Here is a 17,717-nt window from a genome sequence, read left to right on the forward strand (position 1 = left end):
TAGGTCTTACTTTTTTCATGACACTATTCTGCTCTTATCTACTGAGTTACTCCTCTGGGTTTGAATACTAGAAGTTGTGTTTGTTGGGGAAAAGGGGTTGTTTGCATTTTTGTTCGTTAGTTTCTCTTTTCTTTTAAAAATATTTCCTTTAGCTACATTCAAAAAGGTGGTTGTGGGAGGCTCTGATATTTGCAAATCTCCCCAGTTTTGTGCTCCTGCCTTGTGTCCTTCCTTTAATAGCTCCAGGCTCAGTGCACACCTTCAAGGGCTTCCTCTGAGGTCTGGTAGTCCTCTATTGTGTTGTTGGCCTCATGTAGCACATAATCATAGGAGATCCTTACTTTTATTCTTCGATCTCCAGGAAGGTTTTTGTTGTTGTTGTTGTTTTTCTGTAAAAGCCCATGTCAACTGAACTGTCACAGAATCTCTACCTTAAAAAGTCCAAATTCCATGATAGGTGCAATTTTGTTAAATACCCATTCTCTAGGTAGTCATGCTACTTGCTTCACACATGTCAGCATTAGATAGAAGCATCTCACGGTGCAGGATGGAATTCCTTCTGCAGAGTAACAAGCCTTCATACTGTCACTGAGGGGTTCTGAATGAAAGTGTTCAATTGTGCCCACTGTCATTTTGACAGGAAATATCCTAAATTAGTGCATCAGAAGTGTTCCCTAATCTGACCCCTGACTCTCTGTGGTCATCTCCACCACTTCCCCCTGCTTCGCTGGGCTCTATCCACATCAGCTTCCTTGCTGTCCCTCAAACATAGTAGCCCCATTCTGACTCCTTGAGTTCTTGTCCCCTCACCTTAGCAATATTTATTCTCATTATTCTGGGGTAAGCTCAGAAGTCCTCTCTTCTGAGAGACCTCTCTTAACTACCACTTCTAAAGGGATTCCTACTCACTCTTTAACACATTTTCTTCTATAAATCTTGGCAAGTTTTTTTTTTTTCTGTTTGATATTTCCTTTACCTATGTAGTTTAACTGAGGGGGAAATGAAGTTAACAATCAAGCATAGTGGCTTGTTTGCTTGTATGCTTGTTAACAAGCAAGCATAGTGGCTTGTTTGCTGACTGTCTCTTCCATCAGTTAAAAGGCCCCATCTTACTGTCCCAAATCCTAGAACAGAGCTAGGAACACAGTAGGCACTCAATAGATACTTGTCGAATAGGTGAATGACTCCTTTGCTCAGTAAGCATTTACAAAGTGCTCCTTAGAGCTGGGTGTGGTGGTGCATGCCTTTAATCCCAGTGACTCAGAAGGCTAAGACAGGAGGATTGCAAGTTCAAGGCCAGCCTTAACAAGTAAGCAAGACCTTGCCTCAAGATTTAAAAAACTAACTAAATAAAAAGGGCTAGGGATGTAGATCAATGGTAGAGCACCTCTGGTTCAATCCCCTGAACCCCTACATACATACATACATACATACATACATACACCAAAGTGCTTCTTAAGTACAGATTGAGTTGGAAATCTGGAATCAGACACACAGAGGTTCTCAATAAATGATAGCATGATATGGCTGTCTCACAGATCATTGATCAGCCCAGCAAGACCAGACCAACTCCCTTGGATATTTCCTTGTACTACTTCTCTGCAAGTGAAACCTAAGCTCCCCAAGAGACACTGAGGATGTTTAGGACACCAGTGCTCTGTGCACAGGGAGTGCTCATTGCATGAATTTGTTCATTTAATCAATAGTCTCATGGTACTATTGAGAACTCAGAGTCTGAGATTTTATCCTACTTAAAAGGTCACAGGGTAGCCTGATAGAAGATAAGAGACCCCCGGTCAAAGAGAAAACATAGTTTATCACTCATAATAATAGTAGCAACCAGAGCATTAGCATCTTGTAATGGTTTCCCAAGTCCTGATTTCCATAGAGGAACATAAAGCAGGCCAGATAACACTTGCATACTGAGTAAGTTACAGAGAAGGGACACTGAGCTCAGGGAACCTGATTCTTTTAAACTGGACAGTCTATCTGACCTTTACTCTAGAGGGAGAAACCATCTCTATTTTCTAAAAATGTTTGATACACAAATACCTTTGAAAAGAGTCTAGAATGAAGAACAGTCAGTGTAACTACAAGATTTGTATAAATACTCGAGACCTATATGGATTTCATAATGAGAAGTTTAGTAGGCTTTCAAATTTGTTGAATAAATGGATGGATATATGAATACTAGATGTTGCATGCAGTACAGTTCAAATAAGTTGTGGTTTCTGTCATTAGGAGCTCACATATTCTTGCTGGGAAATGACTTGGTAGGGTAATATGGTCGTTAAGTACTTCTTTCCTGGGCTTAGATGCCTGGATTTAAATTTTGCCCCATTACTTATTAGCTTTGCAGCCGTTAGCCTTGGCTTCTTCATCCCAAAAATGGAGACAAGAGGGTTATTGTGATTATATATACCAATGTAATTTAAAGTACTTGGCTTGGTGCATAATCCCTAGTAAGTAGTCAAATAAGTGTTAATTATTAGGTTGAACTATATGAAATTGACATTTTTTAGTTCAAATATTAGCAATTTATAGGGTTCAAACTGATCATCACTATTCTTAATCTTTTGCTTGGTTACAAATTGTGATGTAGGAATGACTGTGTGGAGGTGTGCTCTGAGTCAGGTGAGACCAACCTGAAGAGGCAAGAAAGTATCTGAGAAAAAGAAATGGACTTGGAGCCAGATGCAGCTCTGAGCCCCACCTATCCTCTCATTAACCCTGTGACCTTGGGTGAGCCACTTAACCTCTGAGTCCCTTGCCTCATCTGTGCTACAGATACAATAATCCCTTCTACTTCACTGGGCACTGTGAAGCTAATGTCAAATGATGGACGTGAAATTGCTTTGTAAACTGGAAGGCACTGTACTCATGTACTACTACCTGGTATGAAAATTCTTGAAGGCAGCGAGAATTTGAGTCTGGGTTTGAATCGGATCATCACTAGGTATAATTTAATATCCATTGTAAGTTCTCTAATCACCATTTTTACATTTGAAGTATAGCGTCAGCCCCTAAACTCAAATTACTGCATTAGAATCAAGTTACACCACTCAGGTTTGTATCTAAGACCTCCAGCCTTCAGCACTGTGGGGACCATCTGGTGACCAAAGAAAGATCATCTCATTACAAAGGGTAATTGGCTTGCAACTAAATCAGTCAATAGCTAACATTTATCAAGTTCTTTCAATGATCCTGGTCTAGTTTTAGCTCTTTATAATGAATTGCTTCTCATTGAAAACTTGAAACATCCTATGACAGGGTGGGCACAGTCGTTATCCTATTATCCTCCATTTTACAGATGAGGAAACTGAGGGGGGAATGAAGTTAACAATCAGGAAATGGCAGAGTTGATGGGTGAGTTACACTTCCAGGGTACCTTCAATAAAAGCAATTACCCATTATTCAATAAAAGAGTTACCCATCCTCAGTTTGCCTGGTAAAGGGGAGGCCCAAGAGCCCTCTCTCTAAGCATTCTAGATGTTCAAACTACTGCCATTGTATTTGCTGATGGAAGTCCTGGTCTGTCCACAGACAAGCAGAGAAAACCAAGTTTCATGAAGGACTCACAGGCTGTCAGAATGGCTCCACTCCTCCATCTGCAATGTGCTACCTTCCCAGAAAGTGAAAATTTTTAGCTCTTACCTTCTGTCTTTAGTAGGCATCCTCTGTATATTTTGAGTCTGTCCTTTTCTCCAAAAGATCTGGCTGTAGCTCTTCCTAGGAATAGAGAATTGGCCTAGGGACTGGGATTGTGGCTCAGTAGTAGAGTACCTAGCATGCATGAGGCACTGGGCCGATCCTCAGCACCACATAAATGTAAAATAAAGATATTGTGTCCACCTAAAACTAAAACTAACTAACTAAATAAATATTTTTTTAAAAAAGAAAAAGAATTGGCCTAGAGTTAGCTAATAGCATGCACTTAGAAAATCCCAGGTTTGGCTTCTCTAATGAAGAGACACTATAATACTGTGGCTTAAAGAACAAAGTTTTTCATTCATGCAATAGCCTAAGAGGAGCTTTCCAGGCTGCCAGGTGGCTTTGCTCCATGTAGTCATTCAGGGATGCAGGTTCCTTCCAAATTGCTCCACCATTCCTAGGAAAGTACTTCTCACACTCCATGAAGTGAAGAACTCAATTTTTATATTCAATCTACTGCAGATCAAAACTTGTTATAAAACATTATAAAAATGAACTCATGAAAAAATAAAGGGAAAGAAGACACAAACATACAAAACACAAGCTTCAAGTATTTTAATATTAGGTACAACAGACACGTTGCTGAAATTGTTTGTTATAAATGTTTCTAAATTCATGTTCTGAATTTCTCTCCTTATCTCTTTGCAGATTGGTGCTGGAAAACTCTTTGAGTAGCATTGGTCTGGGCTTTGCCATCAGCATAGCTAGGCTACCATCATGTCCAGGTGACAGTCAGGAAAGGAGAACAGTGTGGGAAGAGGCCCCATCCTACCCCATGATCATTTTAAAAATATTTAAAGTCAGGTTTAGAATTATATTTTACTGTGGTATAATTTACATAAAATAGAAATCACCCTTTAAAGATATAGTTGTGTGTCAACAAATTGTGTGACAACCATCACAATCAAGATATGGAAGGGTTGAGGATATGGCTCAGTGGCAGAGCACTTGCCTAGCACATATGAGGCACTGGGGATCCTTAGCACCATATAAAAATAAATAAATAAATGAAGGTATTATATGAGAGAGAGAGAGAGAGAGAGAGCGAGCGCATTTCCATCACTTCCCCCAAATTCTCTCATAGTCCACTGTAACTAATCTTCTCACACTCTTGTCCCTGGAAAGCACTAGTCTGATTTCTGTCCCAATAGTTTTGTGACTTCTAAATGGCATAGAACCACCCAGTATTTAACTTTTTCAGTCTTTTTGTTTTCATTTCTCCCAGCATAATCCTTATGAGGTTTATTAATGTTCTTGCATTCTTCAATTAATTCATTTTAACTGGACATAAACAATTTCTTTATCCATTCTATTGAATAATGAATGGAGATGTGTGTATTTCACAGGAGAGTATGAATAAAGCTAATATAAACATTTGCAGAGAGGTATTCGTGTGAACATGTATTTTCTCTTTCTTTTATAACGTATCCTCACACTCAATTTTAAAACAAAACAATTTTAATACTAGGTGTATGTCACATGCCCTTGTTACAAATTGCTTTTCTTGACAAATTATGAAGTAGGAGGTGTGGTTAAGGTAACATTACTGAATGGTGCTGGTAAATACTACATAATTTTGTCAGGTTGCAAATTTCGTTTTCAACTTTGTGACTGCTGCCATGCAATTAGTTAGCAACAATAACAACATCATTAGGGTTGTTCTATTTGCAAACCATGATTTACTAGCAACCAAGTTTCCTGATTTTAACCCCTTAGCAGCAAGATCCAAGTTCCCTCATTTGCACATTAGCACCTAAGGGTCAAGGGGTTAAAAAACCAGCACTTGATACTGCACTTCTAATGGTAGCATGTGGCACAAATGAAAGCAAAGCTGCTGCTATTTTTCACTACAAAATCAATGAACTGGCAATCTTTTTCAAGTCATCAGTTTCCAAAAAAGTACATCTCCAACTAAGGCTTCCCCAAACTGGCATGATATAGTGACTTTTGCTATCATGTAGTTTTATTTTTATCTTTGGTAACTTTCCAAACTTTGTCAAATCATCTCTGGGAGATGGGTTCATAGCATCTATTCCACAAACATTTATTCACACCAAAAGTGTCTTTTGCTAATTCAAGCTCTGGCTTTCCTTGTAATTTCTTTAGCCATAGTTTATCTGCTAATTGTTCTGGTGTTAACTCTTTAAGTTCTTCACGTTCTAACTTCTTTTTAATTTCTGTTTGCCTTTTCTTCTGTTGTTGTTCTTCCTTTAAAAAAAGAACGAAAAAAGAAAGAAAGAAAGAAAAGAAATAGCAGAAGAGGTTTGTTTTTTTTCCCCCTAAAATTTTAATGTCTGGTTTTGACTTCTGCTGCCCCCCATCACCCCTCCCTTTTTTTTTCAATCATCATGGTGATCCCAGTTATCCTAACTTCTTCCTCCTGGTCCTAGCCCTCCCGGGGGTCCCTGCTGGCTGTGTTTTCGTCCCCTGCCCCAACTTCCACACTGGGTCTTCCACGGAGAACCTGCCTGCGTCCCGGGAAACAGTGTCCCGCGGTCGCAGCCAGCTCCAGCAGGGCGTGGGCCGGTGCGCCCTGGCCCCAGGGAAGCTAACGCTGTGGTGACCCGCAAGTCCCTGGGGTCGCTGTAGGCGGCTCAGGACCGGCTGGGAACGAGGCCGAGGCCCCGCCCCCTCTCTGAACAAATTTCTCTTCCGTCTACACCTGGCAGTGGGATTTCAGCGCCCTGAGGTAAACATGTATTTAGCTTCGGAAGAAACTGCCACACTCGTCCACAGTGGTTGGATCGTTTTGTACTCCCAGCAATGGAGGAGCGAGTTGCTCTGAATCCCAGGTAGCACTTGGTATGGTCAGGTGTGTCGATGTTAGTCCTTCTGATGGTGGAGTCACGGTATCTCCTTGTGTTAACTTGCATTCTCTCGAGGTCTAATTGTACTGAGAATCCGTTCACGAGTTCCTTTGCCAAGCAACCTTACCTCATTTTTGGTGTAGGACCCTGATTTTTTTCCCCCCAGATTTTAAGTTGAATTTTTTGTTTCTGTATTATTGAGTAGTGAGAGTTCTTTATCTATTCTGGGTGCCAGTCCTTCATTGTGTTTTCTTGTTGTTACTAGTATTACCTTCAGTGCCGCACGAGATTCCAGTTCCTTGAGCAGTGGGCTGTCATTACCAGGTGCTTTCACTGGACACAGAGTGGGGATGCTGGGGACCTTTCTCTGTTCCCCTCAGCTTTGGTGCCTCAGAGGGCATCTCTGAACTCTCCTTTCTCTCCATTCCTCCCTTGTTATCCCATGCTAACCTCCTAAACAGGGTCCAGCCTCAGGCTTTGACAGGCACTCTGCAGTTTGGATTTGTGACTGGGTATTTGTTGCCCCTCACTCCCTGACAGCCAAACTGTGTATCTGTGGTCGTGCTTGGGAAGGAGTTTCCTTCCCAAGGAAGGTAGTACCCTATTTTGTGTTGACATAGGATCCGGGCCCTCAGCCCAGTAATAGGATGTTTGCTTTTCCTCCTCCAGTAGTGTTTGTCCTCAGGTCGAGACAATTTCCTACCATTCTATCAAAAGATGATGAGTTTTGTTTCTATTTCTCTCCAGAAGCAATAGATATTTACCTCTTTCTTTCTTTCTTTCTTTCTACCCCTTTCTTTCCCCCCCCCCTTTCTTTCTTTCTTGGATTGAACCCAGGGCCGAGTGCATGCAAAGCAAGCACTCTACCAATTGAACTATATCCCAGCCCCATTTGCCTGTATTCTAGGGAAGACAATCACACCCCTTTCTCAGTGGCTTAATGCTTATAAAGGTGTCTAGGAAAGTGAGTGGGGCTTGAACCTATTCCTAAGCTTCTGAATACCTTTCCTTCTAAGGGATCTTCTTCACTCTCCTGCCCTGGCCTGATCTTACTTATGAGAGACCTATGGATAAGAAATTGCAAGGAGGTGTGAATTTCCCTATCCAAGTTGACATCCTATTCTCCACATGGCTTTTAAGATTTTATTAAAATTTTAACCAATTTATTTCTTCCTACCTACATCAAACACATACCCCACCCCCACCTTGTGCTTTACATGGGGTAAAACAATAGAAGTGTGCCATCTCAGAAAGGCTTTCCCCTCTTTGTAATTTAATTATCTTCTGATCTTGGCCATCTGATTGGCTCAAAAAATTATGATTTTGAAAATTGTATGGGTTTCCTCCATTTTTTGTAGAAGGGGTGATGGCATTTCCACTCAGAGCCAGTGAGAAGAGGCCAGTCACTTGGTCATGCCTACCTGCCAAGGATACTGAGAATGTCGTTTTTTCATGTGCCCAGGAAGAAGGTATCGTAGTAAATAACCAGCTCTAAGCAAGTGAAATCTAAAATAATATTGAGCTCAGAGCAATTGAAAATCACTGTGAACCAATGAGATTTACCGGTCCCATTGGTGGTGTTAGCCTTGTTGAGATGGTTAAAAAATCTGAAGGAAGAGAGATCTAGGACTGTCTCTTCATATATATTCCATGAACATTTGAGAGAAAGAGAGAGAGAGGTGCTGGAGGAGGCACCAAAGTCTATGCACAACTGAACTCCAACTTCGTTGGGGTCACCTGGGAAATTGGGCCTTGTGGTAGGCACAGTGTCTTTAAAGCCCAGAGGGTCTAAATTATGATTGTGTGTATTAATCTGCTTTGTGATTTTCTAAAGAATACCAAAGACTGGGATTCACTAGATATTTTGAAGAAAGACTTCCCGGATGATCCTAATATATAGTGGTTGTGCTCTGGGTTGGTCTGTGGCTAAAACAGAAGCAAGATGATAAGTTCTGTTGGGCACCTTCCTGGGCTGATCCTTGAACTTTTATCCCACCCCATCCATATCCCAGGACCATTGGCCTGCAGTCTTTTGGTCTTCTTCCTTCAGGAAAAATGGTTAGGAGCCTGTGAAAGACTGAACAAAGTCACTTTATCCCTCTGTAGCCTGCATTATCCTTGCACTTCAGCTACTCCAGTCAACTTGTGCACTGCACCTCAGGTGAAGGATGATTTCTGGGCTCTGAGATGTGAGTCCTGAGCTTGAGACACCTGAAATCCCTGTGTTTTCACAGTTTACAATGATCAGGAAGGACCCCAGGGAAGTAACTAAGTCTGTCTGGGATGCCTGAGGAGCCTTCACAGCTTCAGTTAAAGGATGAGTGAGTGAGGGGTTCAGGTCACCAGAGAGGAGAGAAGTGGGAAGAAAGGCACAGATCCATGAAAAATTCTACTGGGTTCTTGTGGCCCAAGCTTAGCTGACATGGAGGGATTGGGCAGGCATATGAGATAAAGTCATCTAATTTAGTTCTAAGAAGAGCTGGGTGAAGTTTTTTGATGCAGAGTGTGTTTATCAGATTTCTTTGAGGAGAAGGCTATGAACAGATTCAATGTATAGCCTTTTTGTGTTTTTTTAGGTTCTCCCACAAGGGACCCTGAGATGAGGATTTAAGCAGGTGGTTCTAATTTGGCAACTCAAGCTGAAGGGGTAGATACTTCCTTGGTCATGCTATCCTCAAGCAGAAGATTCTGGAGAAACAGAGGTAGAGAAAGAGACAAACCATAGAAATACAATGAAAGCCTCTAATTTGATGTGGCCTGGATCATGCATACTCACATTCCATGGGCCAAAGTCGGTGTCCTGCCCAAGCCTACATTAGTCAATTTTTTCATTACTATAAAGAAATACCAAAGGCTGATGGTTTTGTAAAGAAAAGAGGTTTATTTTGGCTCAGGGATCTTGAGCAAAGGTTGAGGGCTTACATCTAGTGATGGCTTCTTGCTGGCAGAGTCTCAAGGCAGCAGAGGACACTGCATATTAGCCAGCTTTCCATCACTGGATCAAAATACCTAAGAAAAACAACTTAGGAGGAAAAGTTTACTTGGGCTCTTGGTTTCAGAGGTTTCCTTCCATGGCCAGCTGGTTCCAAGGCAGTAACATCATGGCAGAGCAAAGCTGCTCACCTCATGGCAGCCACAAAGCAGAGGAAGAGCAAGGGGTTGGTGACATGTCCAGTCACCTACTTCCTCCAACTGGACCCCACCTTCTACCATTTCCCCCACCACCCAATGCCATCAGCTTTGACTCCTTCAGTAGATGAATGCATGATGAGGTCAGAGCCCTCGTGATCCAATTACTTCACCAAAGGCACACCTCTGAACAATGCTGAATTGGGGACCAAGCCTTCCACACATGAGCCTCTGGGGGACATTCCTGATCCAAACCAAAACACAAGACAAGAGACAAAGAGTACACTGGTGTGCATTCTGATCTCTTTCCCTCTGTGAATTCAGTGGGATTCAATCACGAGGATGCCACTCTGATGACCTCATCTAACCCTAATCATCTCACACGGGCCTTGCTGCTAAAAATAGTTGAATTGAATTTCCGTCTCCTTAATATTTCACAATGGGGATTAAGTTTCAATATTCCTTGAACCCTTGGGGGTACACACTCAAACCATACCCAAACCATGGCAAGGCCAAAGGCAATAGAACTAGAGGGACCACCAACCTACAGGCAAGACCATGGCAAAAGTGGGAACAATAGGGCTGGGGATGTGGCTCAAGTGGTAGCGCACTCACCTGGCATGTGTGCGGCCCGGGTTCGATCCTCAGCACCACATACAAACAAAGATGTTGTGTCCGCTGAAAAACTAAAAAAAATAAATAAATACTTAAAAAATTCTCTCTCTATTAAAAAAAACAATAGTTTTAAAAAAAATAAAAAAAAAAGTGGGAACAATAGTAGAATGAACCATGCTCACGTGCTGGGTACGTGGTGGATGTTCAGGTTGTCAGGTGAGTTTAACCTGACAGATCTATCAGCATATTAGCAGTTCTTTGGACAGAGTGAAGATCAAATGTGAATGAATAAACCAGTGATATCCTCTCATCCCCATCTTTCGCTTGCATCTCATTGACTTGAGACCACCTTGGCATAATATAGGTGCACATTGTCCCTTACCCTCAGATTAGAAGACGATATATCTCTCAACAACATAGGGGTTTCACCTGAGCAAGAGAGTGACTTCAGAAGACAAGCAGTTCTGACAACTCATCCCTGCCAGAAAACACAGATAAGCTCAACCACCTGAAACCCCAGTGTCCAGTTTAGGCATCCTGCTTCCAGGATCGCTTGGCACCTGGCCATCAGCCCAGCAAGCAGCATGTTAGCTCAGTGTCTGAGCAGAGCCTTTGTCCTGAGCAATCTCCAGGAAGACAGCTTCTAAAGTGAGATGTATCTTGAGTATATTATTGGTTTATGGCCTTTGAAGACAATGTTAAATGTGCCCCAAACATATAAGCTAAAATCTTCCCCATTAGATTCTTTGATGTTAAACTTTGGGGTCTTGATTCTCTGCTTGGCTGAGGTTGGAACAACCCCAGAAATATTTCCTCAAGGAAGCCTGGCCTCAATAAGAAAGTTGGGGAACTTTCTAGGCAAATGTACACTGGCAAAGGGACTGGTTTTTCATAAGAGAATGCTACCAGCTCTTAGATCTGCTGCTTCTGCAAACTAATGTGCCTAGTCTTTGCAAAGAAATCATCCTCAAAGCCTCTAGAGAGTGAGTGTCCACTGTCCCAGTTGGGATAGAAGAGGAAGGAGCCCTTTGCTTTGTTCAGTCAAAGGCCTCATCTGGCAGGTGTGGCCCTATTTCTAGCTTATTCCCCGAGCCTCAAAAGCTTAGCTTGTGGCCCATAAGGCTATCTACTTAGCGGCACTCTATTAGTATTCCTTGAGAGACAACCTAAGAAGCAGCAGGAACACTAGGGCCAGATTACCTGGATTCAAACACCAACTTCGCAATTTACTGGATGGTCATAGGTAAGTTATTTGACTGTACCTCACTTTCCTCATCTGGAAAATGCAGATAATGACATTATTATGAATTATGAGAATTAAATATGTGTGATGTGTCTATCACAGTGCACAGAACACAGATTAAATGCTATATAACTATTATCTAGGATGGCGATGGGGATGACAATGATGGTGATGTTGCTGAGGGCTGTGCCCATGACCTTACTAGCCTCTTTTCCCACCCCTAGTATGAATTTTCTCTGAGGCATTTGTCTTAGGCCCCAGCCCAGACAAAATCATGGTTCTCTGGATATCAATCTGTTTTTATCTTATGGATGTTGCCACTCAAATTTCTATCTTTGTTCTGGGTGCAGTGATGAATGCCTGTAATCCCAGCAACTCAGGAGGCTGACAGGAGGATCACAAGTTTGAGGTCAGCCTCAGCAACTTAGAGAGGTTCTCAACAACTTAGTGAGATCCTGTCTCAAAAAAAAAAAAGGACTGAACATGTAGCTCAGTGATAAAGCACCCCTGGGTTTAAGTCCCCAGTGCCAAAAAAAAAAAAAAAAAAAAAAAATAGAAGAAGAAGAAGAAAAGAGAAAAGTTTTTGTTTTGAGTGCTAAAGTGAGCAGTTTGAAGCCAAATCTTTAGTATTTGGAAAGGGATTTTGGGATTTCGGTGTCCTGACTGAAATCCTTAAAGTCATCCTCAATTTCTTTCAAGTCATGATCAACACAAATCCTGGGTTTTCTGCCTTCAAAATGTATTCTGGTGCTTACCAGTTCTCACCATTTCTACAACTATCTCTTCTTCTACAGAACTAATGTGCAGATGCTTATGTGGGTCTCTGATTCTTCCTCAAAAGTACCATCCACATAACAACCAATATGGCCTTTAAACATAGAGAGGTCAATTAATTTCTCTCCTCTGTTCTTAACCCTCCAGTCAGCTAAAGAAAAATGCCTAAATCCTTATACTAGTTTACAAGACTCACCACCATTCATAGACCCCTTCTTGTTCTCTCTCTCTCTTTCCTCACCCCTCTCTGGCCCTCTGCTCCAGTCAGGTTAGCCTTCTTGCTGTTCCTCTAATATGCTGTATGTAGCTAGGACTTTTCCCTTGCTTTGCCAGCCCCCTGGAATACTTCCCCCCAAATATCAACATGGCTTATTCCCTTCCTGTATTGGTCAGCTTCATGTTACTATGACACAATGCCTGACCCAGGCTATTTAGGAAACAACAAGAGATTTATTTTGCTTCTGGAGAGTCAAGGCCAAGACTCGGTGACTCCATTGACTTAGGCCTCTGATAAGGGTGACACATCATGGAAGGACCACCTTTAAGGCTTTACCTTCTAAAAAGTCCACAGTCCTTCTTGATAGCATCACCCTGGGGACCAAGCCTCTAACATGAGCCTCTGGAACACTACCTATATTCAAACCATAGCTCTCCCTCTCTTCATTCAGACCTATACCCAAATGCCACCTCATTAAAGAACCTCCCTATTTTTTTCAAACAGAAATGTTCCCTCCCACCCTGACATTCTATATTCCCCTTGTTTCACTTTATTTTTTCCTCCCCAGCACTTTCCATGATCTTTCAGAAGTTTATTTTGTCTTTGCCCACTAGATTGTAAGCTCCTTTCAGTCAAGGACTTTGCTTGTTTTGGTCACTCCAGTGCCTGGAAAAGTGCTCAGTCAGCACACAGCAGGAGTTTGATAAAGAGTCATTAAATAAATGAGATAATGAGAAAAATCTTTTTTTAATATTTACTTTTTAGGTGTAGATGGACACAACACAATGCCTTTATTTTTATATGGTGTTGAGGATTGAACCTGGGTCCCACTTGTGCTAGGCTAGCACTCTACCGCTGAGCCACAAACCCAGCCGGCAAAATCTTAATTTTACTATTTCATTCGAATCTTTTATTTCTTGATTGCCCAATAACTTGGAAGCAGTGTATAAAAATATAGTGGACTAGGGAGAACTATGGTTTGAAGCCCCTGTTCTTGCCTAGCATGCATGTGGCCGTGGGTTCAATCCCCAGCACCACAAATTTATATATGGCACACCAGTTAAAAAAAAAAAAAAACAAAACAAATGAAGAGGTCAAGGGAGAAAAAAAATAAACCTTCTTAAGTGCTTTCATATTCCTCAATGGAAGGTGATGTTGATGACAGTAAAACATGGCTGTCAGTGGGATGTTCTATGCTCTATAACCGATTAGAATAATTTAGTAACCCCCACCCTGCCTTCACAGATGCCAGTGGATGAATGAGATTTTGCTGTAGGAAAAGAGAGGCCTCTGAGCTGGGGATAAGCATTTTAAATCACCCTCCTTCTTTTTTCCTATTTTAGAGCTCCCAGGGCTGCACATAAATACTTGCTTCCTTGGAAGAATAGCATTAACTGGCACTGGTAGAGATGCTTCCCAGCCAATGATGTTAGAGACTTTTCTTCATGGAAAGGTACTCTGGGTCCTGCACCTTGGAGTTGTGAGGCTGTTGTGACCAAACTGGGAAGACAGTGTTCTATTCTTCAGTCTTGATGGTAATGATACTTCCTGTTTTCAGTGCTGATTGTGTGCAGGTGTATAAGACAAAGCTCATATTCCAGATCATAGCTGGTGCTTTCTCCAGGGATTCTGGACAATGATAACACATGGTTGTTCTCTTCCCTTGTCCCAGTCACATGCACCTACATCATGGTTGAGGAGTCTCATTGGGACCCTGCCCTTCTTAAAGGCCTGGCCTAGGTACCTCAGAAGGTTGGAAGGAGTCACTCCTAAGCATCCTGTGGAAGGGAGAGCAGAAAATCTGATGCAGACCACTTGTTTCTTTTGCTCTAAGAGATGCAAAGCTAATAGAGAAATACAATTCTAAGACAGACAACAGAGCAGGCCCTGGGTTGGGTCATTTTAGAGATATAGCTTTTTCCTTAGAGTTTTTATTTTATTTTTATTTATTTTTTTAATATTATTTATTTTTAGTTTTCCGGCAGACACAACATCTTTGTTTGTATGTGGTGCTGAGGATCGAACCTGGGCCGCACGCATGCCAGGCGATGCGCTACCACTTGAGCCACATCCCCAGCCCCTTCCTTAGAGTTTTTAGCAGAAGTGATTCTGTTCTCAGCTCTGATAACTTCTGAAGCTTTCCTTGGAGGACTCCGTCTCTACTCTGGGAGCAATTAGAAGGCATCCAATATTCCAAAACCTTCTTTCATGTAGCTTTTTTTATCTGATGGAGGGCATCTTGCCCATGGTTGGGCTTAGTGGTGCCTGATGAGGATCCAGCATATGAATCTGTGGATGCAAGTCACCAAGACAACATCTGAAGAGTGAAAACACTCCCACAAGGGGAACACCCTGTTAGTGGCCTTGTTCTGGCCCTCTGCGTGTATTCACCTTCTCACTGTCTCTAACACTACAAAATACTATTTTTCCTGAGCCTAGTGGAGGAAAAAGTCAAGTGTTAACATGGGATAACCTGCTGAGTTGGGGAAACACACAGCTATAGTATTGCAGGACCTACCTCTTGTAATCACCCCCATTCTGAAATTTAAAACAAAAGTTGCTACTGGCCAGTACTGTTAGTTGTCAGACAACAGACAAACACATGGCAGCCAGAAAAATCCCCACAGAGTTTGGGCGGCTGATTTCTCTGGCAGCAAATGAAAGCTTTAGCAATTGCCCCTGAGGACTGGCTGAGCATTGGAGCCCCTCTCTCTGTGGGCGCCCCTTCCCCCACATTCTGGGCTGTAGTGGGTGTAAATGTGTGCACCGTGGGGTGCAGGCACCCTCGTTCATAATTTTAGGCAGCTGCACACCCGACTCAGGGACACCATACCAGCATAATTCATCCCACACCTCACAGCCAGGGTGACTCCAGCCTCAATAGACAACAATTTGAAGGCATTGTTTACAAATCAATTTCCCCCTCTAAATAGGCTGTTACAAGAGTGGACCCTTCTGCTTGCCCAGCCTAGGCCCACCTGTCACTGGGACTTCCTAACCAGTGGTCACACTGTATTGATCTTTTTAATCCCCTCTCTTTGAAACATGGAGCCAGCTGATGTGGAGTTCCTCAAAAGAAAGACTCTCCCGCAGCCCCTACCTCTACAGGTAGCTGCGTATCCGGGCTAATTCCCACTAAAAAGTCTTAATTGGCTTATGGGGCGCCTGAAAGATCTCCCTTGTGTTTACATCGTGAAAGGAAATGATAGATCCCAAACACCTTAGTCTGTCTTTATCTGGTTCTTGGTGAAAAATCAGGTGCATTTATTTTTTAATTGTTTTTGACACAGTAGTGGAGGGTTTGGAGGTCGGTGGGGATAGTGTTTCACTTTAGTGGTTGAGCCACCAGCAGAAGGGAAGAAAAGCCCCAAAGACACTAACATTATGCAAGAAACTTGGTGACTTATTTTTCACTCAGTTTTTATTTACACGAAGCATCTGCAGTACAAAAATGTAAACTTCAATAGCTCATAATAATAGAATAAACTCTTTATGTACAAAAATACATTTTCATATGAATGAAGCATCTTGAATAAATTAAAGTACCCTCCAGCCCCGTGCCTGAATAGCTACGCAAGCGTTGGGGTTCTTCCTAGAGCGAGCCTGCAGTGGTGGGGGTCGGGATCCATAATGCATGAAGCCCACTCCTTGTGTCTCCTTTTTAAGCCTTTTCATTGTATTGTCAGCCGGCTCAAACCGAATTTTCATGCTCGTTTTTCTTCATTAGAGTTCTACAAATTGTAAAATTGACTTTTCACCTCGTCTTCAGGGGCTCATCTGTCTCTTTTCCAAATCACACTGAAGTGGTGGCTGGGGTCAGTTCTGAGCCAGCCACAAAGGAGGTTTTGTGGAGTTCAGAAAGTGCAAAAGGAAAGGCCTTCTGGGGGCGGGCAGGAGGGGCCCAGGGCTGAGAGCTGGAGAAACAGACTAAGGGGCAGCCATGGCAAGGGTGCAGCGACCTAACAAGCGGCTCAGGTATTCCCTACCCTTCTAAAGCTCCCGCTTCCTCCCTCTGCCTGGAGTGGGGGGCTCCCGAAGCCGCAGCTGAGTCCTCGTGTATTGCCCATTAGCTTGGGGAGAAGACGGTAACGGGGTCTAAAAAGAGCCTAGTGGTAAGGAATGAAACACGGCGTCGTGTGGAGCAAGTCTTTGGGCAGGCCAGGGAAGGAGAAAAGGGGATCGCCGGGGCCATATGCGAAATCTTCGGAGGCCGCGGGGCTACTGGGGTCAGAGAGTGGTGAGGTGGCGGCGGCGCACGGGGAGGCCGCGGTACCGGAGCCCCAGGACTCGGCATCGCTGGCTGGGCTCGGGGGTCCGGGCAGGCAGGGGGCACACTGAGGAGGTAGGAGGCGCTCCCGGGCAGCGCCCCCGGGCAGTCCTTGATCGGCCAGGCGCAGTGTCTCGGCCAGAGCCCAGATGTAGTTGTAGGCGAAGCGCAGCGTCTCGATCTTTGTGAGCTTGGTGTCATCGGGGAAGGAGGGCAGCACACTACGCAGCGCGTCCAGCGCGGCGTTCAAATTGTGCATGCGGTTGCGCTCGCGATCATTGGCCTTGACGCGCCGGCTCCTTCGTAGCGAATGTAGCAGCGCCTCGGAGCGCACTCGCCCACGGCCCCTGCGCCGCCGCCGCTCCTGCTCCTCGTCCTGCGCCCCTGGAACATCTGACGTCCCAGAGATCCCAGGTGCGCCCCTGCGGGCCGGCGCGGGCGGCCCCGAGGTGGAGACAGGCAATTGGAGCCTGACACAGTCCTCCTCGTCGGTGAGGAAGCCGGACAGGTCGCTGCTGCTGTTGTTGCTGGCGCAGTCGAGGTCGGAGAGGCAGGTCTCCAGCGGGGCTGGCATCTTTGCGCTGTGCAGGACTGACAGATGGACAGAAGGACGTTTAGAGGACAGGAGCCCGGGCTGAGGGCAGGGCCGCTGGGGGGCACTTACGTTTCGAAAGGCCCGGGCTTACTTTGTGCCCGTTGCGGGCGCGAGGGCCAGGAAGGGCGCAAGGGCGCAAAGGAAACTTGGCTTTGCCTTCTCGCCTCGCCTGCAGGAGCCACGCGCCGGGCTGGTCTCCCGAGTGATGTCGCCGGCGATCAGATCAGCTCGTGTGAGCACCGAGTGTGGCACACGACTGGCCTCAGGACCCCTTAAGTACCCGGCGCAACAATGGGCGCCCCCCTCCCTTGCCACCTCCGCCCCTGAGGCAGCCCCGGTGAATGGAGCGAGGCGGCAGG

General features: G+C 44.0%; 1 protein-coding gene and 1 pseudogene across 1 annotated transcript; both read right to left on the reverse strand.

Moving 5' to 3' along the window:
- Positions 1-248: 248 nt before the first annotated feature.
- Positions 249-6,650, reverse strand: LOC124109428 (eukaryotic translation initiation factor 3 subunit J-like; annotated as a pseudogene).
- A 9,952-nt stretch (positions 6,651-16,602) lies between these two features.
- Neurog1 (neurogenin 1) lies at positions 16,603-17,337 on the reverse strand. Its single transcript, XM_046467987.1, has one exon. It carries the CDS (start codon positions 17,335-17,337, stop codon positions 16,603-16,605), a length of 735 nt encoding a protein of 244 aa, XP_046323943.1.
- Between the last annotated feature and the right edge of the window lie 380 nt (positions 17,338-17,717).

The sequence above is a fragment of the Marmota monax genome, unplaced genomic scaffold (assembly GCF_021218885.2).
Source record: "Marmota monax isolate L192 unplaced genomic scaffold, Marmota_monax_Labrador192_F-V1.1 WCK01_AAM20220418_F8-fsc00196, whole genome shotgun sequence".
In the NCBI taxonomy this organism is placed as follows: Eukaryota; Metazoa; Chordata; class Mammalia; order Rodentia; family Sciuridae; genus Marmota; species Marmota monax.